Raw genomic sequence first — 25,507 nt, 5'->3', positions numbered from 1 at the left:
TAAAACCTCATAATTCCAAGTAGAAAGTGAGTTACTAGGATTAGAAGGTTCTGTCTGCATTTGACCTGTTCCAAAAAAAAAATAACTCAAACAAATTTGATAGGATTTTGACATTATACATTTAGAATACATTTAGGGTGTCTGTCATTTTCCTGTATGAAAGAGACGTGTTCCACATATCAGTTCTGCTATTTAGAATGCAAAATCTTTGAAGCCCAATATCTCAAAACTGCTCAGAGCACAGACAGAACCTCATAATTCCAAGGGAACGATATGCAACTGTCATAAATCTGAATGAAAGTACACTCAGGCTGTCCTGGTCGGTCAAAGTCACATCGTTCCGTAATTCAGTTTATTTCAATTGTTTTGGTATTTCTTTTATATAATGCCACTGGAAGAGCAGACATATCAATATTTTATACACAAGCCTCTTGAAGGTCATGCAGGGCTACTTTGGGTTTGTGCATGCCGCTGTCAGGTCTATATTCCAGCATTTTTCAAAAAATGAACCACAGAATTGAATCTTTTACTACTTTCAAATTCCAAAAGCTATCAGCACTGCTGCCACTGCATTCCAGCCTCACAAGACCATGTCATCTGCATTGGATGCACAAGCCTACCGTTGCGATAGGGCAGACAACAAACTCGTCTGCGCTCTAAAACAAGCCAAGCTATTTACTTCTGATGTCTCAGACAGCACACACTTACATTCGCCACATGTTCCACAAAACCCGCCAACTGAGAGAAAGGGTGCATTTAAGTCCAGCCCACCACTTACAATCACTTGAGGTCTCCAGCTAAAATGCAAAGCAAGGGAAAAAGAGAAAGAAGGAGGAGGGACTACCTGCATATCTGCTTTTCAGTTCCTATTCAATAAAGAGGGTTCTTTAAGGCAGCAACTGACCCTCAGAGACACATAGAGTGCACATTTTTGCCCAAATCCCATCTCTCAACACAGAGAAAGAGCAAAACTGTGGACCGTCAGGGGGTCCTTGAGGATCGGTTTGAGAACCACTGCTGTAAAGAGTTCTTTAGTGATGAGAATGGTAATGTATACAACTATAACAACTCAAATAACCATTTGAATGTTATAAATAGTTCTTTGCATGGCTGAATGATTCATCTACACTTCTTCTAATACTCTATATGGGTCTGTTTACCAAAAGGTAGGGGTTGGAAATTTGATGATATTCATCATTATTGTGATAAATGATGTCACATTACATTACAATATGCTTTCCTGAGCATATTGTCCATCCGGTCAGTATTTAAAGAACATCAACCAACTCAATGTTTCATTATAGAGAGCACAATTAGTCCGATTTAATTGGATTAAGTGCAGTGCAGTATTTGAAAGATTGAATAGTACTGTTTAAATTTGGCACCACTGGCAAATTTTGTCTGTTCTAACTTATCAAACCCCAGAAAACCAAAGCATCATGGTGTATTGTATATTATAGTATGGTATAATATATTTTGGCCCCCTACTACCATAAAGGATGCTGCTACTGAAACAAGTAAAACCTGTTTTGGTGCTATATAGAACCCTTTTAGCTAATTATATTGTCTAAAAGTTCAAGCCACAGAAGAGACGTATTAATCACAACAATCTAACAGACATACAATCACTCAATTAATGATTTATAGATGTGAGAAAATGGCAAAGATTCTATCCTGCAAAAAAAAACAAAACTCCCCCAGAGAAATCATCAAGCAGTACAAGCCAGTGAGACGTCTGAACCAGAGAGAACAAGGAGGAGGTCAAAGCACCCAGTGTTGAAGGCTGACTCTAACAAATTATCAGGCAAGTCAAAGGAGCAGCAGAAACAGGGAAAGCATTACAGAGCACTTTAATGATTGTCTCTGAGAGGATCCTGCACTAACTAAACAGCATCACCTGCTTTTAGAATGAGCATGTTAATTGGTTTTACGGTTTGTTGTCAATATTTTCCATTCACAATTTGCACTTTGAAAGTGAGCAAACAAACTCAAACTAACGGATGGGTCTGAAACATTCAAAAGAACCCTAAAAACATCCATTCTGAAGTGTTGTCAATGCAAGACACGTGATTTATACAATATCAAGACTCTTCTCATATTCAAGTCATGTTTTTTTTTTGTAGACGGCTCATCAAACAACATCCATAATCCAGTTATAAAAGCCGTGGTAGCATTAAATTACCACAAAATAAAGTACATTCCTATGAGGCATGTCAAATCCCTCCATAAAACACTGAAACAAAATAAAGCTTGGATTCCACAGCTATCGAGCTACACTGACACCATTCAAATTAGCAAGTCTTTGGTGAGAGGTCGGTGTCACAGTTTGGAGGCAGTCAGTAAGGATTTGCTCAAGTCTTTCGCCTCAGTGGCCGTTCGTACGCGCTCGTAGCCCAGCACGGCCATGGCCTGGTGGCAGTAGTCCTCCACTTGTTTGATCTGCTGGATGCTCAGGAGCGTCCTCCAAGCGCTGGCCGCCTGGGTGGCGTTCCTGGACGACACAATGAACGGCTTTGAGGAGGAGTTTGTGCCGTTGGTCATGTTGAGGGCGAAAGACTCAATGTCGTGGTTGGCACTGAGATTAACGAAGCGGTAAACGTGGCGCAGGACTTTGACAGGGTTCTCCACCAGGTCCTCGTAACGGACAGCCAGATACTTTCCTTTCAGCCAAGCGGGCGGGTTCAGCGCCGTCCGCAAGCTCCTGTGTGTCCTGTCACAAATCACCTCCATAGCTCCAATGGAGTGGTAGTCCGCCCCATCCTTTTTGCTCATTTTATGCCCGGGGTCTACGAACGGTATCCGCCTGAGTTTGGGGTCGCGGCTCCTGACCACCTGCAGGTTCTCCCGGATCAAGCCGTGTCTGGATTTGATCCTGGAATTCGCCACGGCCCTTGGGTCCCTCACCAGGTGGATGACCTTCAGGTCAAGCGAGGGGTCCTCCATCAGAGGGGCCAAAACGTTGACGTCCAATATGCGCACCCCTTTGATGACGATGGTGTTGTATTTCAAGCACTCCTCCTCCAGCATCCGTAGACTCTGCGGTGGGCACTTCTTGCACACCTTATCGTCCACCATGCCCACCACCTCCTTTCTGTAGGCGGAGCAGAGGGGGTACGAGCAGATCACCTTGTTGAGGGTGGCCCCGAACAGCCCGAGGGAGGTGAAGTTTTTGCCCCCGGGGCTGTTGTACAGCTGAAACACTGAGAGGTCACAACGATACAGGGAGCTCAGCATGTCCCGGGCTGCCCCCTGTAGAGAAACCGCGTCGCCGGGGTACAGCTTCTGCCAGATGTGCCACATGGGCTCGTACAGGAAGAACACCTCCGGGTTCTGGTTGAAAAGCTCACCGAAAAAGGATGACCCCGACCTCCACGTGGTCAGGACGTACACGAGCTGCCTCTTCTTGGCCAAGGAGGGTCTGTAGAGGAAGCGGATGTCCGAGCGGCCCTGGTAGGCAGTGCTCCGTGTCTGGTGGCTGCACTGCTGGGGCTCCTTGCTCCACCTGTAGTTGGCCAAGTTCAACATGGTCAAAACCAGCAGCAGAAAGTAAGCTATGAACAAAATAATCCTCTTTCTCCTCAGCACTTTCATCACGATCCCTGGCTGGGCGGTTATCTTCGTGTGGTTCTGGTACGTCTTGAGTTTCCTCCCATAGTCGGCGTCCGTCTCCCGAGGTGCAGCCAGTTTGAGTTGCTGGTACTGTTTGCCTCTCATGGGTAGCAGCAGCAAGGGAGAGTGGCCTTGGACCACTCCGTCCACTCCAAAACACCAGTGCAGACGGGCAGCAGCAGCAGCAGCAGCTTGTGGAGTCAGGTCCTGGTGCAGAGTGGCCTACATCTGTGCATGAACAAAATCGGACGTAAAGCACTCCTCTCGATTAGGTAACAGTCATGCAAGCCTCATCACACTGGCAACCCAAAAACAGTGCAGCGCCAATGTGCCCTTACTGCACTGCGCCATCCCGCACCAAAGCGCCGGAAACCCCTAGAAGAGCCATCGTTCAGCGAGGATAGCCATACGGGGGTCAAAAAAGACCCTTTATCAGTTTATCAGACACTAAAACTCAACGTCTCTGAACGCCATGCAGCTCCTTGCGATGCTGAACGCCAGCCCACCGCCGCCACGGCGGAAATATGAGCGAAAATAACGGCACACTTCGCGACAGGAGGCTGCTTTAAAGCCTAAAGTGACAGAAAGAAGGTTCACCGGCTCCTCGGCTCCTCAGCTCCCGGGCTCCGAGCTCCACACCGCCGCGTCCTCCCGTCCCGATGCGCCGTTGTGTTTTCAAACTACTGGGCGGAACTGATTCAGTCTCTAGCCTTCACGGATCAGGCCCGCCCATGCTCGCATCCTATTGGTCCGTGCCGGTGTTCGATTTCACAGCTGGAGACGCTATTGGCTGGTTGGTGTGTCTGTCAACGTGCTGTTTCGTCACTGATGCGAGTGGAAGGTTTTTTTTTATATTATTATTTATTTTATTTATTTTTTAATTATTGAATTGCAACAACAACAACAACACATAGCAAGATTGTAGGTTGGCGGGCGGTGAATCTAACGGTAGTGAACAGTGGTTCACGTTTCACAGCAAAATGAAAAAAAAACGCACACAAAGAAGAAGGAAACAAAGCAAAACAAAGGCAACATGGAGCCACATCTATCCACAAATGTCATATTTAATAACGTTATATGCGCAGACTTACTTTTGATCTTATCAAAATTAATGCCATGTACATTTAAGTCGTTTAATAAAATTGTTTTGGGGTCAGATCGTTCCGGTCTATGTCTGTTAGTGGAAGTTAGTGGTTATATTGTTAGTGCTTATAAGTGAACGAAGAATCATTCAGAAACGAAACATTATTCCTACCAGGCTTTTATCCATTTGTAACGTTCAAAAGTAGCCTACAGTTCTGCGTTTGTCTCCATTTTATTTGTCATAACTTTTCTTTGTTTTATTTATTTTTTATTTTAAAATGTTCTGTTGTTTATTTCCAGGATTAGCACTCTTAAAAATTAAATGACACTATATATATATATATATATATATACATCATAGATAAATAGATATGCATGCTATTATTTGACTATATATATAGTGGGGTCCAAAAGTCTGAGATTACATTCTAAGTATTTACTTCTGGAAATAAACAACAGAGCAATAACAGAATAAAACAAAGAAAAGCTGTGACAAATAAAATGGAGACAAATGCATAGAAATTTAAAAATTCATGTAAATATTTAAAAGATTCTATTTTTCATTCAGATTATTATGCTTATTTTTTTATTATGAAATATTTTGTATTAAATTTCAAAGGAATGCCAAACAATAGCATTTTTCACTAGTGGTCTCAGACTTTTGGTCACCCCTGTAAATAATGTTGCTGAGAATGCATTCACATCTGTTAAGAGTCAGCAATAAAAACAATTAACACAATTTATAATATTAAATCCCTTGTTTGATAAAGAAAGAAAAGCCAATAAAGACTTCGTACAATCATGCATGTGAGAATGTTTAAGAAGTCATTTAGTCTTACAGAGACCAGCCTGATTAACCTGTAAAGGCCTGGACTGTCCATGGAGGTGAACAATGACTTGCGGTTATGGGCTGCCATCTACTGGTGAGAAGAAATATGGCGCATTTGGCACATTTAACGGAAGATGGAGGATAGAGCACGGTATGCTCTCAAGTGACTTGATGGATTTGCTGGGTTTTAACCCAGCAGTGTTCATTTTCTGTCCTGGTAACCCCAGATTGTCATTATTTCCTTGATATAACACTCTTCACAATAGACAAAATAGTTCAAAATAGACTGATAATTACCTTCTGAGATGAGGGTTAATACAAAATGAGCGGGAATAATACAAAAATGATTCAGGTCAAGGACTAAAAACACTGTATTTGACAAAAGAGACCTCCACAACAGCACATAACTGCAGTACATCTCCACAGCAGTAGAGGGCAGAAGCAAGCTCATAGAGTGGGTGAGGTTCTGAGGACAGGTGATGTTTATTTCTCCTTTATTAACGTTTACTTTGTAACATACAATTGCGTTTGAGGTAGGCATATATGAAATACAAAATATCCAATAATATATCAAAAACACGTATGTAAAAGCTGGTGTTCATCTGCTCTTCCAGTGTTTATGTGCTATGAGTGAAAGGCCATGAGTGACAGCGTGCCTCTAAGGCACTGTTATGACTTTATAACTGCAGCTTATATGGATCAATCTACTGAACTGGTTCAAAGCACAATGATTGTAAGGCAATATAATTACAATAGCAACACATGTCATAAGTTAACTTTCTCAGTAACAAAATTTAGTGTGCTAAGAGGTGGACGATATGGAGAAAATATGATATCGCAATACTTCAAGACATTTTCATGTGTAGAAATGTACTGCTCTGTAATATGTTTAGTGTTGTGTTATATGTCATTATATTCAGCACTATGTGTGTTCTGAACTGTGACTGTAACATTCTTCTGCCTATTCTTGTTATCTGTACATGGTCATGTCTGTCACACTTGTCACTTGTCATGTATAGGCTGAGCCTAATCTTCGCATTAGTCCTGCTATAAAACTACATCAGCCCAATGTCTGACAGGCTGGCTAGGTGTCTGGTACCTGCGCGCATCAGGCTGGTCCCCTGGTTAGTTGGGGTTTGGTTTCTTCACACGATACACAATATGTCATGATATTTAAAATTTTCATACATCTGATTAGTTGGAGCAGAGAAAAAAATGACTAGTAGTGCTGCATTTAAAAAATACTCTCAGAAACTGTGAATACAATGATTTTTATTCAATATTTCACATACTGTGCTGCACTAAATCCAGTTAAACTAATTTTGCTCTCTTTATAATAAAATATGACGTTGGCCAGTGTCTACAAGTACTGATGATATTACAGTAAAGCATATTGTGTTGTATTATGACTTAATTTATCACAATATGTTTGTATACATATATATATATATATATATATATATATATATATATATATATAAATAATACAGTCAAATAAAAGCCGTCTTATTAATTATTTTACACCCTATTAATTATATATATATATATATATGTGTGCTATTATTTGACTATACACAACTGGGAAGGCCAAAAGTCTGAGACTACACTGAAAATCTGTGATTGTTTTAATTTAATTCTGGAAATAAACAACAGAACACTTTAGAATAAAAATGTTCTGTTCTCCAAAAAATGGAGACAAATGCACAGGAATTTTGAAATTCATATAAATATTTAACAGATTCCACCTTCACTCAGATCCTTAAGCTGATAATATATTTTGTAATGAAACATTTTGTATTAAATTACAACAGAATGCAAAACAGAAGCGTTTTCACTAGTGTTCTCAGACGTTTGGTCCTCACTGTGTACAAAGCATTCACGTCTGTTAAGAGTCAGCGATGAAAACCAATGACACAATTTATAATATTAAATAATTCATAATATAAAATCCCTTGTTTGATTTGATGCAATTATCACTGCATATCCAATGTCAAATACATCTCTAATTGTGATGCTTTAACATGTATCACATGCTCTCATTCTAATCCATCACTACATGTTTAATCTGTAATTCTCAATCTATTCTGTGACTTATGTCTCTGTATAAAGCCCATGATACACACTTACAAAAAGGGGTTCTTCTATTGTAACGAGCTTGACATTGTAACAGTTGATGAACCCTTTTTGGTGCTATATAGAACCCTTTTTCAAAAAGGTACTATAGAGAACCATCTACAACACATTCTCCAACAATCTGAAGAACAATTTCACCATGGAAACAACCATGTAATCATGCAAAGGGTTCTTTGAGAGTTCATAGTTCTATATAGAACCATTTTCTTTACTGAGAACCCTAGAAGAACCATCTTTTTAAGTGTATTCAACCTTAAAAAATACGAAATTAAACACCCCCCTTCCCCCCGCCCCCACTCCTCCTCCTCTTCCACTGTGAATTTCCTGATGATGTTCCCACTCAGTCTGATCTTATGTAACGCCTCTACAAACAGCGGTCGCGGAGTGCGCGTGCGCAGCATCACCATTATCCCCATCATCATCACCACCATCATCACCATCCCTCTCGCTGTTTTCGTAGCGCGAGCTCAGCGCGTTCAGTGAGTAGTTTTCTCTGGTTTCTCTTCTCGTCGGCGATGCGTTTGGTTCCCGCGCTGCACCTGCTGCTCCGGCGCCTCCCCAGCACGTAGCCGAGCCTCGCGGAGGGACGGACGGGCTGCCTGCCTCTCTCCCTCCCCGTCTCAGTGGGCTCCAGCTGGGATGCACATCAGCGTCTTGCCCTGCTCCCTCTCCGTGGTCATGGCTGCCGGCTACCAGGCCCCTGGCGCCTCCTCTCCGGACACTTATCTGGCGCTCAAAGACGTGAGGGAGGTGAAGGAGGACACCACGCTCGACGAGAAGCTCTTTCTGCTGGCCTGCGAGAAGGGTGAGTGGGCAGAAGGCCATGCAGACTGACCAAAGGGGAGGAGGAGGAGGGGGGGGGGGTATAGCTACAGGTCCAGGCCTGACATAGGATGGGCTAGCATACTATAAGATCTGTTTTGGTGAGATAACGAGGCTGTAAGTGGGAAAACAAGGGGAATTACACTGATGTTTGTTCCAAAATTGCTGCATAATACAATTATTGAGATGTAAACAAAGTGATTCTGAGTGGTTTGGTGTGAAATGATTTATCGTAGAGAAACTTATAGACCATGTCTGCATTGCAAATACAGCCATTTTATTTACTGTCCAAAACCACCATCACTCTTAAAAAGGATGGTTCTTCAAGGGTTCTTTACCAAAGGCAATGGTGCTTTAGAACAGTGAGTTCTGTACAGAGCCATTTCGTGCTTAAATGGTTCTTTGCATGGTGAAATGGTTCTTTAGAGTGATGGAGAATGTGTTGTATATGGTTCTGTATAGAACCTTGTTGAAAATGGTTCTGTATAGCACCAGAGAGGGCTTTTCAATTGTTGTGATTCCAAGCTTGTAATAATTAAATAACCTTTTTTTGGTGCTATATGGAACCATATTCGAGAAGGTTCTGTGTAAAACCATATACAACACGTTCTCCATCGGTCTGAGGGACCATCTCTCCATTTCAACTTACTTGCTCTGCATATTTTCTCTGTTTTGTATTCTAATATTTTGTACCAACACTGTTTGCTATCTGGTGTTGACCAGAGGTGGATGGGTTCCCCTTCTGAGTCTTGGTTCCTCTCAAGGTTTCTTCCTCTTGCTCTTAGGGAGTTTTTCCTTGCCGCTTTCACCAATGTTGATGCTCATGGGGGCTTGGACCCGGATTTTTCTGTAAAGCTGCTTTGTGAGAACACCTGTTGTAAAAAGCGCTACATAAATAAACTCTGACTTGACTTGACTTCTGCGTTTTTATATGTAATGTTGTTGATGGTAAAATGTTGGTAAATCTTAGAACGTCCTGCATTTATCTATCCACCATTTTAGGGATAAAAAATACATTTTAAGCCAAAATCTTCTCTCCAAACTGTCATAAACGATATATCAGACCTCAGGCAGCGTATTCATAACCATTTCATGTAACAGCTTTCTGTGATGTAGCCTTTAGAGGCATTAAACTGTTTGCCACCGCTGTGAACAATTGACTTTATACGTTTTTCTAGAAAAGAGCATTTCACATCAGACCACACTGAATGACTTCTTTTACATCCAAATCATTGAATTGTGCAGAAACCTTGAAAAAAACCCTTTAAAGGGATTTGTGTGTGTGTGGAGCGTCATGATGATTCATCTTTAAAAACAGGTGTTTAATGTGATCACGCTCTTCATGACTGTTCATTTATATAGTCATTGTGTTTAAGTTTGAAATGAAATGTTACTGTTATTTGTCGTTAACCTTTGACTGAAACAATGAACAGTGTGTTCTATCTGATAAAGGGTTGTCATTATCTTTCAGTTTAGAACAGTTTTAAATGTTATAATGGTTTCTTATTACATTACGTGTTTGTTTATTTATTTATTTAGAACATTTTAGACAAAACTGACAATGTATAACATCAGCAAACTGCTCAGTGCACGAGTAAAGTCATTGTAAATTGAAAATATACAGAGACATAGAATACTTTTAGTGTAATGCATGCTGGGATATGATAACAGACATCACTGTGTATCTTCGCTCTCTTTATCGCAGGAATAACTCCTACTTTTTATGGGTATTTTTGTGAAAGTGTGTGAGTATATAGATAGGTATAAGTGTGTACATGTGCGTATGGATATATGTGTGTGTGGTTATAGGTACATACATGTGTATACAAAGGTAATTTATTTTATAGTGTTTATTTTTTGTTTCTATATACATTTTGTTGTTTCAGTGTATTAACTGAGGATGGTGGGCAGGAGGGAGGAGGATTTAGCGCTTCCTTGTGTTCATTTTTCAAAATTTAACACAAAACAAATTCTCAAAAAAACAGAACAAAACTACGGAAAAAATAATAAGGCGTGGCCACGACTAAGTAAGACGTGGGGACAAAATAATTAAGTCATGGCCATGACTTAGTAAGGCGTGGGGACAAAATAATTAAGTCATGGCCATGACTTAGTAAGGCGTGGGAACAAGATAATTCAGTAATGGCTACGACTAAGTAAGGCGTGGGAACAAGACAATTAAGTCATGGCCACAACTTAGGCGTGGGAACAAGATAATTCAGTAATGGCTACGACTAAGTAAGGCATGGGAACAAGATAATTAAGTCATGGCCACAACTTAGTAAGGTGTGGGAACAAGATAATTAAGTCATGGCCACGACTAAGTAAGGCATGGGAACAAGATCCTAATGCGTGGCCACGACTTAGTATGGCATGATCTCATTCCCACACTTACTAAGTTGTGGCCACGGCTTAATTATCTTGTTTGCACGCCTTACTAAGTTGTGCTGAGGGACATTCGTATTGGACAGACCTCATATTTGGGCTTTAGTTATCTGGCTAACTGACAGGTCCTGCTTTGTGAAATACGCCCTGAATCATCACCTGGTCAGGCATGTAAGCAGAATAAAATCAGTATTTTAAGTAAAAAAGGAGAAGAAATGGTTACAAAAAAGTCATTTTCTGGTGAAAAAAACCTAAAACCTTGCTGAGCAACATCATCCTGCATGAATTTGCTGTTGTTTTGTTGTTGTGGTTGTTGCTTTGTGTTTTGGTTTTGAGTAAACAGCTTCAGTTAAAGTGCCTTCAAGCAAATGCTTCCTTCTCTTTGGTTTTGAATGGTTTCCAAAAGTGTACAGTGAATGTTTCATCATTGTGATGAATTATAGAACATCACTGAGGCATTTATATTTCAAAAGAATTTATCGGCTGCACTATCAGATAAGATCCACTAACTAAGTGGAACAAATCCTGCGATGTGTTGTCTAAAGCTCCGTTTCAGAAGGTCATAGTCCAAAACTGTCCTCTCTATATGAATAAAACAGCCATGCCTTACTTCTATTTACCTCAAGTTACATTGTGCAGACGAGGCTCAGATGTCTCCCTTACCATATAAAGTAAACCTAAGTATGGCTCAGGGAGGAAAATGTGTCCTTTGATGGCTATGTTTTTGCTGTAAAGAGGTTTCCGGCCCATCGTTACCGCAGCTATGCGTTGCTGTCATATGAAAATGTTGTTTCTGACCTTCATTTGTTGTTCTTTTCTTTTTTTTTACTTCATTTAAAAACATCAGCTGCCCTTTAGATCGTGGACATTTAATGTAGAGTGGACTAGACCAGAATTACATAGAATAAAATCATTACATTAAAGTTTAAGTGGAATTCCACCAAAATTTTAAAATGTCTCCATAATTATATGGTTTAAATGTAAACAAAGGCATTCAGAGTGGTTTGGTGTGAAATGCTCTGTTTTAGAGAAACTTACCGAGTCAGAGTTGTTCACAGTGGTGGTGATAGGAACCAGACGTCCACCTCTAAGAGCTCCTTCACACAAAGTTTTTACATGAAATGGTTATGAATATGCTGTCTGATGGCTGAGACATTGCTTTGTGAACGTTATGCTATAATGTCTTGGCTTAAAACATATTTTCAAAGACATGTTCATTGACACATTGGTGGAGAGGTGTATGCAGGGCATTGAGAGGCAAAATAGTCACCGAAGATTTAGATTTATCAATATTTTACCATCATCAACGTACATATAAGAACTGAGACGACATGTAGGTTCACTGGTCATTTTGGATGATATATAAATTGGCTATATTTGTGTTATAGACATTGCGAACCCTTGTTCATCTCACCACCACTGTAAAGAATTACTAACGTATGGTGCCACCGCCAACCATGTTTTGGTGTTAAAAAGTGACTGTTGCATTAAAACTAAAGGGGCAGAGCTGCTCTCTTGTGCCTTTTCCTAATTGCATATGCATTGAGGAGTTTTCCTGTTAAAGCACACAATACTGAGAGATGATTATTATTATGAAGCTGCTGTTCTGATCTATTAAGACTGAGAGTAAATACTGACTGTGCGTTATTTAACACCTGAGAAAAGGTGCTAATGTGGCTGCTATTGTTGTTACTGCGAGACAAAAGAGAGAGTTTATCGAGCACATTTGTTGATTTTTAACGTTGACAAAAAAATTGTGAACTCTTGTTCTATCATATTAATATTAACATTCATGTTAATGTTCCTGTGTTCATTTGCATGGAAGTTCATAGTAAATAAGCCGCTAAATTTCCATGCCCACCAGCGCAAAAAGCATCCATAGACGGTCAATAATTAGTGCCTCTTTTAGTAAATCTGGCTCTTAGTAAGTTTCTGTACAGTGAACCATTTCACTGCAAACCACTCTGACTGACTTTGTTTATATCTCACTGAATGAACTATGAGAAAGTTTGAAAAGTCAGTAAAATTCCCCTTTAAGAAAGTTGCCCATAAGGTATAAGCAATTATTATTTGTTTGTTTAGCTGAATCATTGAAAGTGATTATATAAAGAGGACTAAACAGCTAAAGCAGGAGACTGAAATGCTGTGGTGTCTGATTAAGGTGATTACTACATGGTGAAGAAACTCCTGGAGGAAAAGCGGCACGGTGAGCTTAACATCAACTGCGTGGACGTGCTGGGCAGAGATGCGGTCACCATCGCTATCGAGAACGAAAACCTGGACATTCTGCAGCTGCTTTTGGACCACGGCTGCCAGGTCTGGTCATTAACTCACGCACGCATACACACAACATTCTTAAGTAAGGGACACAGTTCTTGTTGTTCTAGCTCTGTACTTCACCATAATGGAGTTGAAATGAAGCGGTGAAGTATTGCCTTGTATTATAGTGCAAGCCAAAAGTGGCCACACTGGCTGATGAGCTGTCTTACATCCTAGCTGACTGACAACAGAAGCAGCTCAGGCTAACAGTTCTCCTATGTGGATCACTGTCCAGTTACTCATGAGCGGCACTGTATGTCATCTGCTGTGGTTCTGTTGATTGTGTATTATAAAAATCGTGTATGTGTTTTTGTTTGCAGTCAACAGATGCACTTTTGGTGGCTATTGACTCAGAGGTGGTGGGAGCTGTCGACATTCTCCTCAACCACCGGCCCAGAAGGTCCTCCAAGCCCTCTATTGCGGTCAGTCGCTGTTATTATGCTTATTTATTTCAGGTGTCATAATCAACACATTAGCAGTAGGTTGCAAAAGCGAGCAGACAGAGCTTGTGGAGAGAGAAGGCCTGAGCTCCCGATGCTCACTCATAGCTGCGTAGAGTGCTACTGTGTCCTTGTTGTTCATAGATGTAGACGCGAGAGCTTGATGTTCTTTGTCACCCATGTTGGTTTTTGTGTGAGTGCTTTGAAGCCGTTTCAGTTTCATAATATGTGTCGCCCACAGTTGCGTTGTACATTTATGCTCCCTGTTGTACGGTCACACTAGTGTTACTGCCTCACTGTTTATGTCTTTCCCTCTCTCCCTCTCTCTCTTTTTCTTTTGTGCTGCGGTGCTGTTGTGAGTTCTGGACAGGCTAGATGAACATGCCCATACATTCTACAACATGTAGTACCTAAATATATAGATACGTTAAGTAAGGGGCGGGCGCCAAACCTTGTATTTACATATTTCTGGTGTAGGTTAGAATAGTGTACATAGCTGTTTTGTTTTACAATTAGGTAAGGACCTAATTTAAGAGCTACGGTAGGTTTGTTTTCTTTTTTGTTTTGATGGGTTCTTTCCTTTAGTGCCAGGTCCAGATCTTTTGTGTATATTGATAATATTGTATATATTAATATTGGTGGTGGTTTTACTGTGACCCTGAATGTACAGTTTTGTACATTCACTACAGAGTGCATTAAATGTTAAAATCCAGAAACCGATTCGTGTCTTGTGTGTTCCTGGCTCGTTCCCCACGCTTTGCATTTCAGTGTTTTCTAAGTGGCTTAGAAAATGTGTGTGTGTGTGTGTATGTGTTACTGACCCGTTGTCACCTAGATTGCCTGCGGGGTCATAACATGTGGTTTGGTGTGAACGTGTGTAGTGCGAATCAGATGGGTGGTTTGTTTGGTTAGTGCCCTTTATGTATAGCATAAGTAGCATACATTGAGCATATGATTTGGAACTGGAGTCTGGTTTATTGCTATTGGAGTTCTCTTGGTTGGGGCGTAGTGTTCCCATATCTGTCATGGCTCAGCAGTTCAATTTAGCTTTGTTTTTAGCTGCTCCTTCTTTAGAGAAGTTGGATAGTTGTAAAAATGATGATTTGCTACAAATAAGTCAGTTAGTGAAGAGGGAAATTAAGCAACCTGTTGTAGAGCTGCGTGTTTTGCCTGATGATACTTCCACCACTCAGCATAGTGACCCCTGTTCCAGTGGTGGATGGGGCAGCCACAACGGTTTCTCCTAAACACCCAGCAACGTTACTGTGGTTTGACCCGCTTTCCGCAGTTATGGGACGAAGCCCGTATGAGAGAGTCTTTAACAAGGTGGGAGCTGGAGGGGGCAGAGCAGAGGCGGGCAGAGATGGAGCTCAAATTATCTGCCAAATGGAGCTGGACATGGAGAAAGGAATTTGACTGCGGGAACTGGAACTGATGAACTGGTGAAGGAGTTTACCCAACAACCTCGAACTGAGCCGGATTTATCTCCAGTCCCTTCTTCTGACCCAGAGCCTGTCCCTCTTCCCCTTTCTAGACCTGACAGTGTGTTGGAGTCACGCCCAGTGTTTGCCATTGCCAAACACACAGCTCTTTTGCCTCCCTTCAGAGAAACCGAGGTTGATACATATTGTAGCATCTTCGAGCGTATTGCTATATCCCTGAAGTGGCCTAAAGATTATTGGACACTGTTGCTAAAAAGCAGACTTGTGGGAAAAGCTCAAGAGGTATGTGCTTCTCTGTCTCTAACTGACAGCATGAATTATGACATGGTAAAAGCAGCTATCCTACGTGCTGATGAACTTGTACCTGAGGCTTAGCATCAGAAATTTAGAGGTTCTAAAAAGACACCTGTTCAGTCTTATGTCGAATTTGCGAGGGAGATGTTTCATTTGATAAATGGGTTAGCAAAGTGACAGACCAAGAATTGTTCAGGGAACTTATGCTGCTCAAGGATTTTAAAAATTGTCTGCCTGACTGCCTTGCAGTGTACTTAAATGAGTGCAAAGTAACAGCTCTCTTTCAGGCTGCAGTACTCGCTGATGAGTTTCAGAATCAGAATCAGAGTCAAGCTTTATTGGCCAGGTATGTTTACAACATACAGGGTACATTTGGTTTTGGTTACAGGAGCTCACAGTGCACAGTATCAGACAAACATTTACATGTAGTGAATAAAATAAAATAAAATAAAATAAAATTAAATTAAATTAAATTAAATTAAATAAATAAAACATGCATTCCTACCCTCACTCACTCATAAACACACACACACACACACACACACAGTCATACCTGTAAACCTTTCATTGTGCACGGTATGTGTCTTATATTAAAGTGCTGAGTGCAGCAGCAGTTAAAGGGTGTACAGCGGCAAAGAAAGGGATCAGTGAGGTAACAGTCAGATAAGTGGGGTAATAAGTAAGATGCTAGGATAAACACTGATCTGATACGGTAGTTTCAGAGGATGGAATGTTAAGTGTGATACTACACAGATCAGGCATAACATTATGACCACCTCCTTGTTTCTACGCTCATTGTCAATTTTATCAGCTCCACTTACTATATAGGTGCACTTTGTAGTTCTACAGTTACAGACTGTAGTCCATCTGTTTCTCTGCATACTTTGTTAGCCCCCTTTTACCCTGTTCTTCAGTGGTCAGGACCCCCACAGGACCCTCACAGAGCAGGTACTATTTGGGTGGTGGATCATTCTTAGCGTATGAGCGTAGAAACAAGGAGGTGGTCATAATGTTATGCCTGATCGGTGTATGTACCAGTATATTTAGAAGTGCCGTTTAGAAGCTGGAATATTGTTTATATTGTTTTAATTGTTCAAGAGAGTGATGGCTTGTGGGAAGAAGCTCGTCCTCTTCTTCTCTTTATGCTTACACACAGGAACAGTTTCATTTTTAATCTGAGTTCAGGGAACAGAGGTGACACAAGTTTCAAGACTAACCCGCCACGCAAGACCAGATCACCTAATCCTAGCTAAGCCTCAGTGGAGGGTTATTACTGCCACAGACCAGGACATATAGTTAGTGAATGTTTTGCGTTAAAACGTAAACAGGAGCGTCAGGAGAAAAAACAGCCAAAAGGTTGTTCCGTCGAAACAGTACTGCATGCACGCTCATGCACATGTCTACAGTTACACATGGTCACATGCAGATTTAAGCAAAGCGACATGTTCTTCATTAGAGTGAAAAATACAAGGAAAAAAATTCAGAAAAAAACAGAAAAAAATTATATTCAAAGCACTGGATGACCAGCTGTTGTTTTCATCAGGAATACATGCTAAAATGTTAGAATTAGCCACATAAATAACAAAGAAACAAAGATTACGCGCTAAAGATGCACCAGTTAATCAGCCGCTGACAGCTTGGTCAGTCTCGTATATCCAGTTCTGTGTCGGTCAAATTTACACTTTACCGCCACACAGTGGTTCATGTTGCGCGACAGCAGCTCAGCCACACACACACAACGTGTCGTCAGTGTGGAAGTTCTTCACAGTGAGTGAAGAAGACAACAAAGTTTGCATTACCTGCAAGGCTGAAGTGAGCCTTCGGGACAAGTTTTATAAGACACTTAAAACACCAATCACTCCGCTAAAATGCTCAATTAGAAGAAGCTGGCAAATGCAAAGAGGCTAAAACTAAAGCTAGTGAGAGAGCAGAGCAGCCACAAGCCAGCAGCCTCTTCTGTCTTTCCTCAGCAATAAAAGACCAAAGCCATTACGAGTTAAATTAGTGAGCTTATAGCTGCATGACCAGCCGTTTCTTAGTGAAAAGTAGGCATTTCAGAAGTTCGATACATTACCTGAGCCCAAGGTGCACAATACCAAGTAGGCAATACTTCTCGGATGTTGTATTACTAGAAATGTTTCATCTTGTGCAGGCTGCTACAAGTTGATTCCAAAGCAGCAATTAGTTTTACAACAAATTTGGACGTCTAACGTAAGCCTGACGTCAGTGGACAAAGATTTCCAGTTACACCAGTTATATATTTTTATGGGGGAACCTAAAGGTGCCTTGTTATAGGCAGTGCTTCTGTTTCTATTATTCTGTTGAACCTGTTTTGATTTGGAAAACTAGAAATCATGCACTTCCTTTTTAGCTGGAGGTTTGTAAAAAAAAAGGTTTGTCCTATAACCTAGTGCACTTTTTATTTAAGTGACCCTTCTTAGTCCCAGAACAGGGAAATTTCACCTCTGCATTTTAACCCATCTGCGCAGTGGAGCACCACATGCACACTAGTGAATGCACACACACTAGAGGGCAGTGAGCAGCCCTATCCACAGCACACAGGGAGCAGTTGGGGGTTGGGTGCCTTGCTCAAGGCCACTGTACTGTCAGCTCAGAGAATCAAACCGGCGACCTTCCGGTCACAAGGCTGGTTGCCCAAACCTCCAGCCCACGATTACCCCCCCATTATTTTGAGATGTGAGAATTTTCCATTATAGAAAAGTTACAAAAATGTTTGCTTGTGCTGCTGTTATAGTTCTTAGAAAGAAAGAAAACTGCAATCGGCAGGTCAGACCTCTGTATTAAATGATTGCAGTCAGCTTAAATAATTGTGATCGTCTCAAATAATTGCGATTGTCTTAAATAATTGTCATTAGACAATTATGTTTAATTCAAATTTTGTTTAAAATATCGTGAGAATATAAAATTGTAAAGCCAAAATCATGAATCGTGTGTCATCATAAGCTGTAATGTTCAAAACACGCTTCAGACTTTTAACTGACTTGGACATTAGACTAAAATCCTTTTGCTTTGAGTGACTTTATTATTTGTGTTGATTGTGTTAAAACAAATGATTTTAAAGCTCATTTTAAAGCTCTTTATTTTTATAAAAGAAAAAAAAATATCTAATTAGTCTCGGCAGATGATCGGAAAGATATCAGTATCAGAAAAAAAAGTGTTAACCATGTCATCTGTAGACTATTTATGGGTTCTGATACCTGTAGCAGCTCTAACAGCCAGCCTAAAAAGCAGCAAATCCTAGAACATCCCGGCCTGCGGTGCCCTTTAGATCTTATGCCTTTTTGATGTGATTGCTCAACCACTGCAAGTAGCTTTTAGTTCCATTTATAAATACGGGTGGTTTGATCAAATCTGTCTGAACGTTATCAGACTCAGAGTGCTCTCGCAGTTCAGCGGATTGGCATTTACTTCGTAGTGGGATGTGCTCAAAAGCATTAGGCATAATTAGACATCTTCCTAATGACAGGGCTTTTATGCTTTTTTCTCCTCTTTTTTCTGGGTTTCAGAAACTGATGCAGCGCATCCAAAATCCAGAATATTCCACAACCATGGACGTGGCCCCTGTCATTCTAGCCGCTCACAGGAACAACTACGAGATTCTGACAATGCTGCTGAAGCAGGACATCTCCCTGCCTCGGCCACATGCTGTGGGCTGTGAATGCACCCTCTGCAACGCCAAGAACAAGAAAGACAGCCTGCGTCACTCCAGGCAAGGAGCGTCTCCTGTTCCTCAACGGAAGGGCAAACAGACACAGCCCATCTCATTCTGACATGTTTTGGCCAAAGCGTTTCATGCTCCTGGCGTATTAGGGTCCTTTTTTTATTTAATGTTTCTGGCGTATCCAGAGCAGCAGGGCTGTTTTAGATATTACAGTTCCAATAACTTCAGAAACCAGGCATTTGTTGTAGTATGATTTATCATCTAGGCACCCAGTGGAAAGTAGTATTTCACTGAGACTCCGGATATAGTTTGGAAAACAGTGTTTCCGTATCTTAGTCTTTGTAGAAGATGGATTTTTGTAAGTAAAACAACAGATACAGTTCCAGGTAGAAACATATTGGGATTCTTTATGTTATTCTTGATCCTTTTCATATATTTGTAGTTTGAAAAATAGCAGTCAGGAAATCACTACGCCAGCCAGGAGAGGCCTTACGTCTTCATACTTTTGAGATCCACTTAGAACATTTCTAAGGTCTTGTGTACCAAAGTCAGTCATAATTCATTTTTATATTAAACTAACAGAAAACAACAATAAACAACATAAATAGTCCCTTTGTTGAAGGGTGCGCACATACCATGAGCCTTTGCGCGTGGCCGGCCACATAGTTAATGTTGTTTGCTATCCGGTGTCGACCAGAGGAGGATGGGTTCCCATTTTGAGTCTTGGTTCCTCTCAAGGTTTCTTCCTCTTGCTCTTAGGGAGTTTTTCCTTGCCACTGTCGCCACTGGCGACACTCATGGGGGCTTGGACCCGGATTTTTCTGTAAAGCTGCTTTGTGACAACACCTGTTGTAAAAAGCACTGTATAACTAAACTGACTTGACTTAGCCAAGTATTTACATATTTCCACCTACTCAGCCCACATCAGCTTAGCTACACCCACTGTGCTGAGGTTATAAGGGGTGTTTCATCCCATACTACTTTCTGAATGAGGCACTATACAGGGCAGCCAATCAGAACAGAGGTCTTTTACGTATGTCAGTCATAAAGGCACAGTGACAAAAACAGCCTGTTTAATTCTAAGAGATAAAGAGGGTGAAAATTGGACGGGTCGGGTAAAAATGAATTATGACTGTTTTTGGCACATAAAACCACACAATATAAGTGGACCTCAGAGAGAGAAATAAAAGACAAGAAAATCTAGAATATGGGCTGTTTAATGCTTGACACTGAATGTCTAAAGTCAGTCGTTTTTTAAAGCAAATATCTGTGGATGCAGATGTGATTCCAAGATTATTGCGCAACCCTAATATAGAGCTTTTATGTTATGTGGAGGTTCTTCACAAGGCTTTACAGTTCTTAATGTTCGCTTTGTCATTTACAAGAGTGGATTGTCTAAACAACAATCCTTTAAAAGGTTCTTCAGGAAAGCAAAAGTGGGGGTGGCTCCACCAAAAATCTTTGTGGAAGCTTGATTTTGCAAAACGTTGCTTATTCATGCTACAGTTCTGCCTGACTGATGATCCTTCTCTCCTGCAGGTTTCGGCTGGATATCTACCGCTGCCTGGCCAGCCCATCACTTATCATGCTGACGGAGGAGGACCCCATCCTCCGAGCGTTTGAGCTCAGCGCTGACCTCAAGGAGCTCAGTCTGGTGGAGGTGGAATTCAGGTACTGAGAAAAAGAGAGAGAGAGAGAGAGAGAGAGAGAGGGGCTAAAGCACTGTATAGAAGTAGATATCAGCAGGAAATGCTGGATTAGATATTAGAGAATATCAGAGAAAAAGGTTTATGAATCATTCTACCAAATTTAATCAAAGTCAGAGTTGAAAACACATTTTGGACTTTTTACTGACTTGGGCTAAAATAATACCTTATACCTTAATTTTGTATATTTTATTAAAATATACAATGGCTGAACATTCCATTCTGTCACTGCTGAAAACAAATCATAACATTACAGAAACTTCACCAAATGTTTCAGTAGTGACTGTTTCGGTGTTGACAATTGTAGATCATTTTGAGCAGAGCTAAAAAACGCTAGCCGGTACAGGAGTAGCAAACACAGCCTTGAACAGTTGTACACATAATAAATCATATTAATTTTGTTTAAAACACAGAACAGTTTACTTAATTGCAGAAATGATGTGTTTCAGTAGTGACAGATCTTAAGGCTATACTGATTTTCAGACTTTGGGACACATTTACTTCGAAATAATGGAATCCAACTGCTCACCATGTGGCCATGACGGACAGGGATGCAGCCTCACTTCCTGCTCTGAAATGCAGGAGTGTGGCTAAAATGAGGCTCCGCCTACAGGCTAAAGCTCTGTGTTTCGGTAGTGACGTGAGAACAGGAGACAGCATTTTCTGAATGTTTTTCATGTTAAAAACGTAACCTCTGATCAATTTAAATATATCGAAATAGTAATCAAAAAGTGAAAAGATTTATTTTAAATAAAATATGACGGTATTTTCCCACGTTTTCAGTTGAAATTTAGGGGTTAAGGTTTGGGACTAACCTTCCAACAGAAAGTACTCTATAAATGATGATTTTTAGCTTATTACTAACTAAATCAGTGCCTTGGGTTTAAACAGATCATAACATAATCCTTATATATATATATATATATATATAAAACATCTAAGGTCTGAATACTTCATTGTTTTAGTATGTATTTTTTAGTGTGGGACTGTAGAATGGTCCATATACATTAGAAATACAATTCCTTTAATAATAAATAGTCTGTTTTTGCTCATATTAGCACTGTAAGTAATAAATATTTTTACTTTGATACTTATGGATGTGTGAATTCGTGTCCAGGCTCCAGTGATTTTGGTGCTGGAAACTGACATTTTTCACAGATGTTCGAACTTCGTAGCCTGAAAGCTGTAAAATGTTTCATCAGTTGCTGCTCTTTGGCATGACCATTCTTTATTCACTTTCTAATCGGTCAGACAGATGGATAACAGTGTGTCCACTGGCATTTTACACTCTCTCGTTGGGAAACAGGAACGATTATGAAGAGTTGGCCAAGCAGTGTAAGATGTTCGCCAAGGACCTGCTGGCCCAGGCCCGGAACTCTCGCGAGCTGGAAGTCATCCTGAACCACACGTCCAGCGAAGATCACGTGGACAAGAGAGGACTGCTGGAGGAGCGCATGAACCTCAGCCGGCTCAAACTGGCCATCAGATACAATCAGAAGGAGGTCAGGAGCTGCAAAAGATATTGTGGCTAAATGCATAATTAACAGTGAACTGAAACAGCATCGGCTTTAGTTAGCCAGGGCTGCATGATTCTTGATTAAATGGGAATCATGATATTTTGCTTAGAATTGGGATTTTCACTTGTTATTCGTCTACATAGCTACCAGTTTTGTAAAGAACAATAATATGTACTTGCACAAAACTCTCACACTGTAAAACTTACACAACTTGCAGCCCTACTGTGGTCTGCAGAATCACTGCTTTTCCAGAATTGAGTCGCATTGAGTAATCAAGATCCTGCTTTAATCCGTTTTTGTGTGGCCATAAGCCACATTAGCATCTATTTATTTATTTATTTATTTATTTATTTATTTATTTATTCATTCAATCATTTATTCATTCATTTATTCATTCTTGCTTGCTTGCTGGTGAATGCAGAAGGAAGGCCTTTAGCTAACGTTACTGCTGGGAAGCTGAATATCTTGTTGCAGAGGTATAATTTATAGTAGTTATTATAGTTTATAGTAGTTATTGTCTCAAAATCTTCATTACAACTGAAAGAAAGGGTAAATCTAACCTTTGAATTATAGTTTGAATAAGAAAGTTGTATTTGTGAAAGAAAAGCTGAAAATGCCATCAGACAGGATATTAATGTGATTATGGATCATTCTCCATTTGAAGAGGGAATTAAAGTGGATACACTTTTTAAAAAATCTGCTTCTTTCATCCCAAAACTTAAAAATCTTTAAATCTTAAAACGTCCATTAACATCTCCTATTATCATACAGGCAAAAAGGAGCTTAATTCCAAACATATTTTACAGTCACTGGTGTTGGATGAATATAGTGTAACACCAGTGACTGTGACTCCAGTGACCCTCTGGTTAAAACTGAGGATTTTGACTCATTGGCTGATCAGGTGACCGTGTACTTAAAATCAGGAATAAAAATGATATTTGGCATTATTTGGACAAAATTTTAATTACCCAGCCATTAAAGCACAGAACACCGGTGACACATAGAAGTTTTGTGCTGCCTGATAAACAAAATTATTAATAAATTAATGACATACAGTGAGCGAGTGTGACTCGCCTTCTCATGCCTCTCATGCTTCCTCTCTGATGAGCCTCGACCCAAAGATACAGTTTAATAAAGCTGAAAATACTGAGTTAAAATGTAATATAAGAGTCCTGATAGCACCAGTGACCAAAATCTGAGACAAATGAATTTTTCTAAACGAAATACATATTTTTTAAATGTAGTGTAACGAATGAATCTGTATTATACAAATTCCTAAGTTAAACCTCGTAAAAATATATATTTTTTTATTTTAAAATGGTTTCCCAAATGTTGAAAATTGTTTTTGGGACGAGTTGTTTTACAGATGCAGAGCGACTATGAAACAGGATAGAAAACGGAAAATCTGAGAATCATAAGGGAAAAGTATTATTTAATCTTAGGCCTAATATTTCAAGCATCTTTTTTTAGCCCTGCAACCTTTGTGACATGGTTTCCCCTCTAAATGGAGAATGAACCTTATGTATCATGAAGCAATGAAACATATACAAACCACTAGTTTAAAGCAAGATGTTCTATCTTCAGAGAAGAGCAGATTAATTGTCCCTGACTCACATGACAAGTCTGGACAGCTCTGAAATGATCTTTGTGCCTAGGAGAAAAATCTGTGTATGAGAAGATTTATGAATGCTCACCTCACTCTAAAAGAAATTAAGGCTCTCTTAAATCACTCATACGAGCCACGTAAGACAAATCTGTTTATATATCTGATTCTTACAGTGGCCTGTATCCATGAGGCTTTTCAGAGACGGTGCCATAGTAACAAAAAGAAATCTGATCCTGGATCAGCACTCCTGTACATGGAAGCTTTGTGAAAACGGGCCAATGTGTTGAGCTGTTAAAAATAAGTGGTCTCATTTACTCTATCTCTGTTTTGCACGCCCTCCGTCGCCCCGCCCCATGGCAGTTTGTGGCGCAGTCCAACTGCCAGCAGTTCCTGAACACGGTGTGGTTCGGAGAGATGGCGAGTTACCGCCGCAAGCACACGGGGCTGAAGATGGTCACGGTTCTGAGCGTGGCTCTGCTGTGGCCTCTGCTGTCCGTCTGCTACCTGCTGGGGCCGCGCTCTCGCGTGGGTCAGATCATCCACACGCCCTTTGTCAAGTTCATCATCCACAGCGCCTCCTACTTCACCTTCTTGCTGCTGCTCAACCTGTACTCACTGGTCTATAACGAGGGCAAGAAGAACACCATGGGCCCCGCGCTGGAGCTGATCGACTACCTGCTCATCCTCTGGATCGTAGGTGAGTGCTGACGTGAAGGAGAAGCTACAGCTTGTTTTCCACTGTACACTCTTAAAAATGATGGTTCCTCAAGGGTTCTTTAGTAAAGAACATGGTTCTATATAGAACCATGAACACTCAAAGAACCCTTTGCATCATTAAAGCGTTCTTCAGATTAATGAAGAATGTGCTGTAGATGGTTCTATATAGAGCCTTTTTGAAAAGGGTTCTATATAGCACCAAAAAGCGTTCTTCTGTTGTGACATTAACTGTAGAAGGACCTTTTTAGTGAGACTGATTGCCGTGTCAATATTGGGAGAGAAGCAGAGAGAAGCTTATATTTACACTCCTTGGGTTCAGTGACGTAGCTCTGCCTGGAAGCTTGCTTCAGAAAGAGCTCTGCCTCCGAGGGTCATGATGGACAGAAAGAGATACCAGTCCAGAGGTTTGCATACGTTGTCTTCTGAAGAGTAAGAATCGAACTGAGTCCAAAATTGGTGATCAGAAGTCAAAGGAACACCTCCGATTTGCAACTTCAAAGAAATGGAGTTTATGGAGTTTTGGTGTGGGAGGAAGACACTCCTTGTCACACTCATTCCTCAATGCTGATTGGTGTTTCTGCAAATTGGAGCCACACTGGAGCAGCCTGGGGTCTTCCTCCACATTGGAGCAGTCTGGCAGTTTTAGCTACATTAGCCTCAGAACATCAGTGTAAAGCTGAAGAAGCAAACTTTGGACAACAAACATCTTGGCTGATCAGCTATGTTTGGTGAAAGGGGAAAAATATGAAAGTTTGATTTTTTCAATGAACCATTCTTTTAACGTGTATGAATACTTAAGTATAAAGATTAGCTAAATTTCTCAGATATACTGGAGGAGTTCATCTGTTGGAGCTATGATTTTTTGGGAAACTCATCCTAGATTTTGTTTTGTTTTTTTGTTTTTTTTGTGGTTTGCCGCCTTC

General features: G+C 40.6%; 2 protein-coding genes across 2 annotated transcripts in view; one reads left to right on the top strand and one right to left on the bottom strand.

Annotated features, from left to right (window-relative positions):
- Positions 1-1,833: 1,833 nt before the first annotated feature.
- Positions 1,834-4,282, bottom strand: chst2b (carbohydrate (N-acetylglucosamine-6-O) sulfotransferase 2b). Its single transcript, XM_036582150.1, has 2 exons — positions 4,207-4,282; positions 1,834-3,837 (listed from the first exon to the last, which is right to left on the bottom strand). The coding sequence occupies exon 2, from the start codon at positions 3,712-3,714 to the stop codon at positions 2,320-2,322; it is 1,395 nt and encodes a 464-aa protein (XP_036438043.1). The 5' UTR covers positions 3,715-3,837; positions 4,207-4,282; the 3' UTR covers positions 1,834-2,319.
- A 4,011-nt stretch (positions 4,283-8,293) lies between these two features.
- Positions 8,294-25,507, top strand: part of trpc1 (transient receptor potential cation channel, subfamily C, member 1) — a 43,896-nt gene continuing 26,682 nt past the window's right edge. The window contains exons 1-7 of the mRNA XM_036582138.1: positions 8,294-8,459; positions 13,023-13,177; positions 13,501-13,602; positions 18,884-19,086; positions 20,578-20,709; positions 22,051-22,246; positions 24,228-24,564. Coding sequence (XP_036438031.1) covers positions 8,294-8,459; positions 13,023-13,177; positions 13,501-13,602; positions 18,884-19,086; positions 20,578-20,709; positions 22,051-22,246; positions 24,228-24,564 — 1,291 coding nt within the window. The remainder of the gene's footprint in view (positions 8,460-13,022; positions 13,178-13,500; positions 13,603-18,883; positions 19,087-20,577; positions 20,710-22,050; positions 22,247-24,227; positions 24,565-25,507) is intronic.

This window comes from Colossoma macropomum, unplaced genomic scaffold, assembly GCF_904425465.1.
Source record: "Colossoma macropomum unplaced genomic scaffold, Colossoma_macropomum, whole genome shotgun sequence".
Lineage (NCBI taxonomy): Eukaryota > Metazoa > Chordata > Actinopteri > Characiformes > Serrasalmidae > Colossoma > Colossoma macropomum.
Note: the sequence above shows the minus strand (reverse complement) of the source record. Positions and strands in the feature narration are given on the sequence as shown.

What these genes read in the sequence shown, in the direction of transcription:
- chst2b (XM_036582150.1), bottom strand. Translation starts at nt 3,714, where the DNA reads ATGAGAGGCAAACAGTACCAGCAACTCAAACTGGCTGCACCTCGGGAG.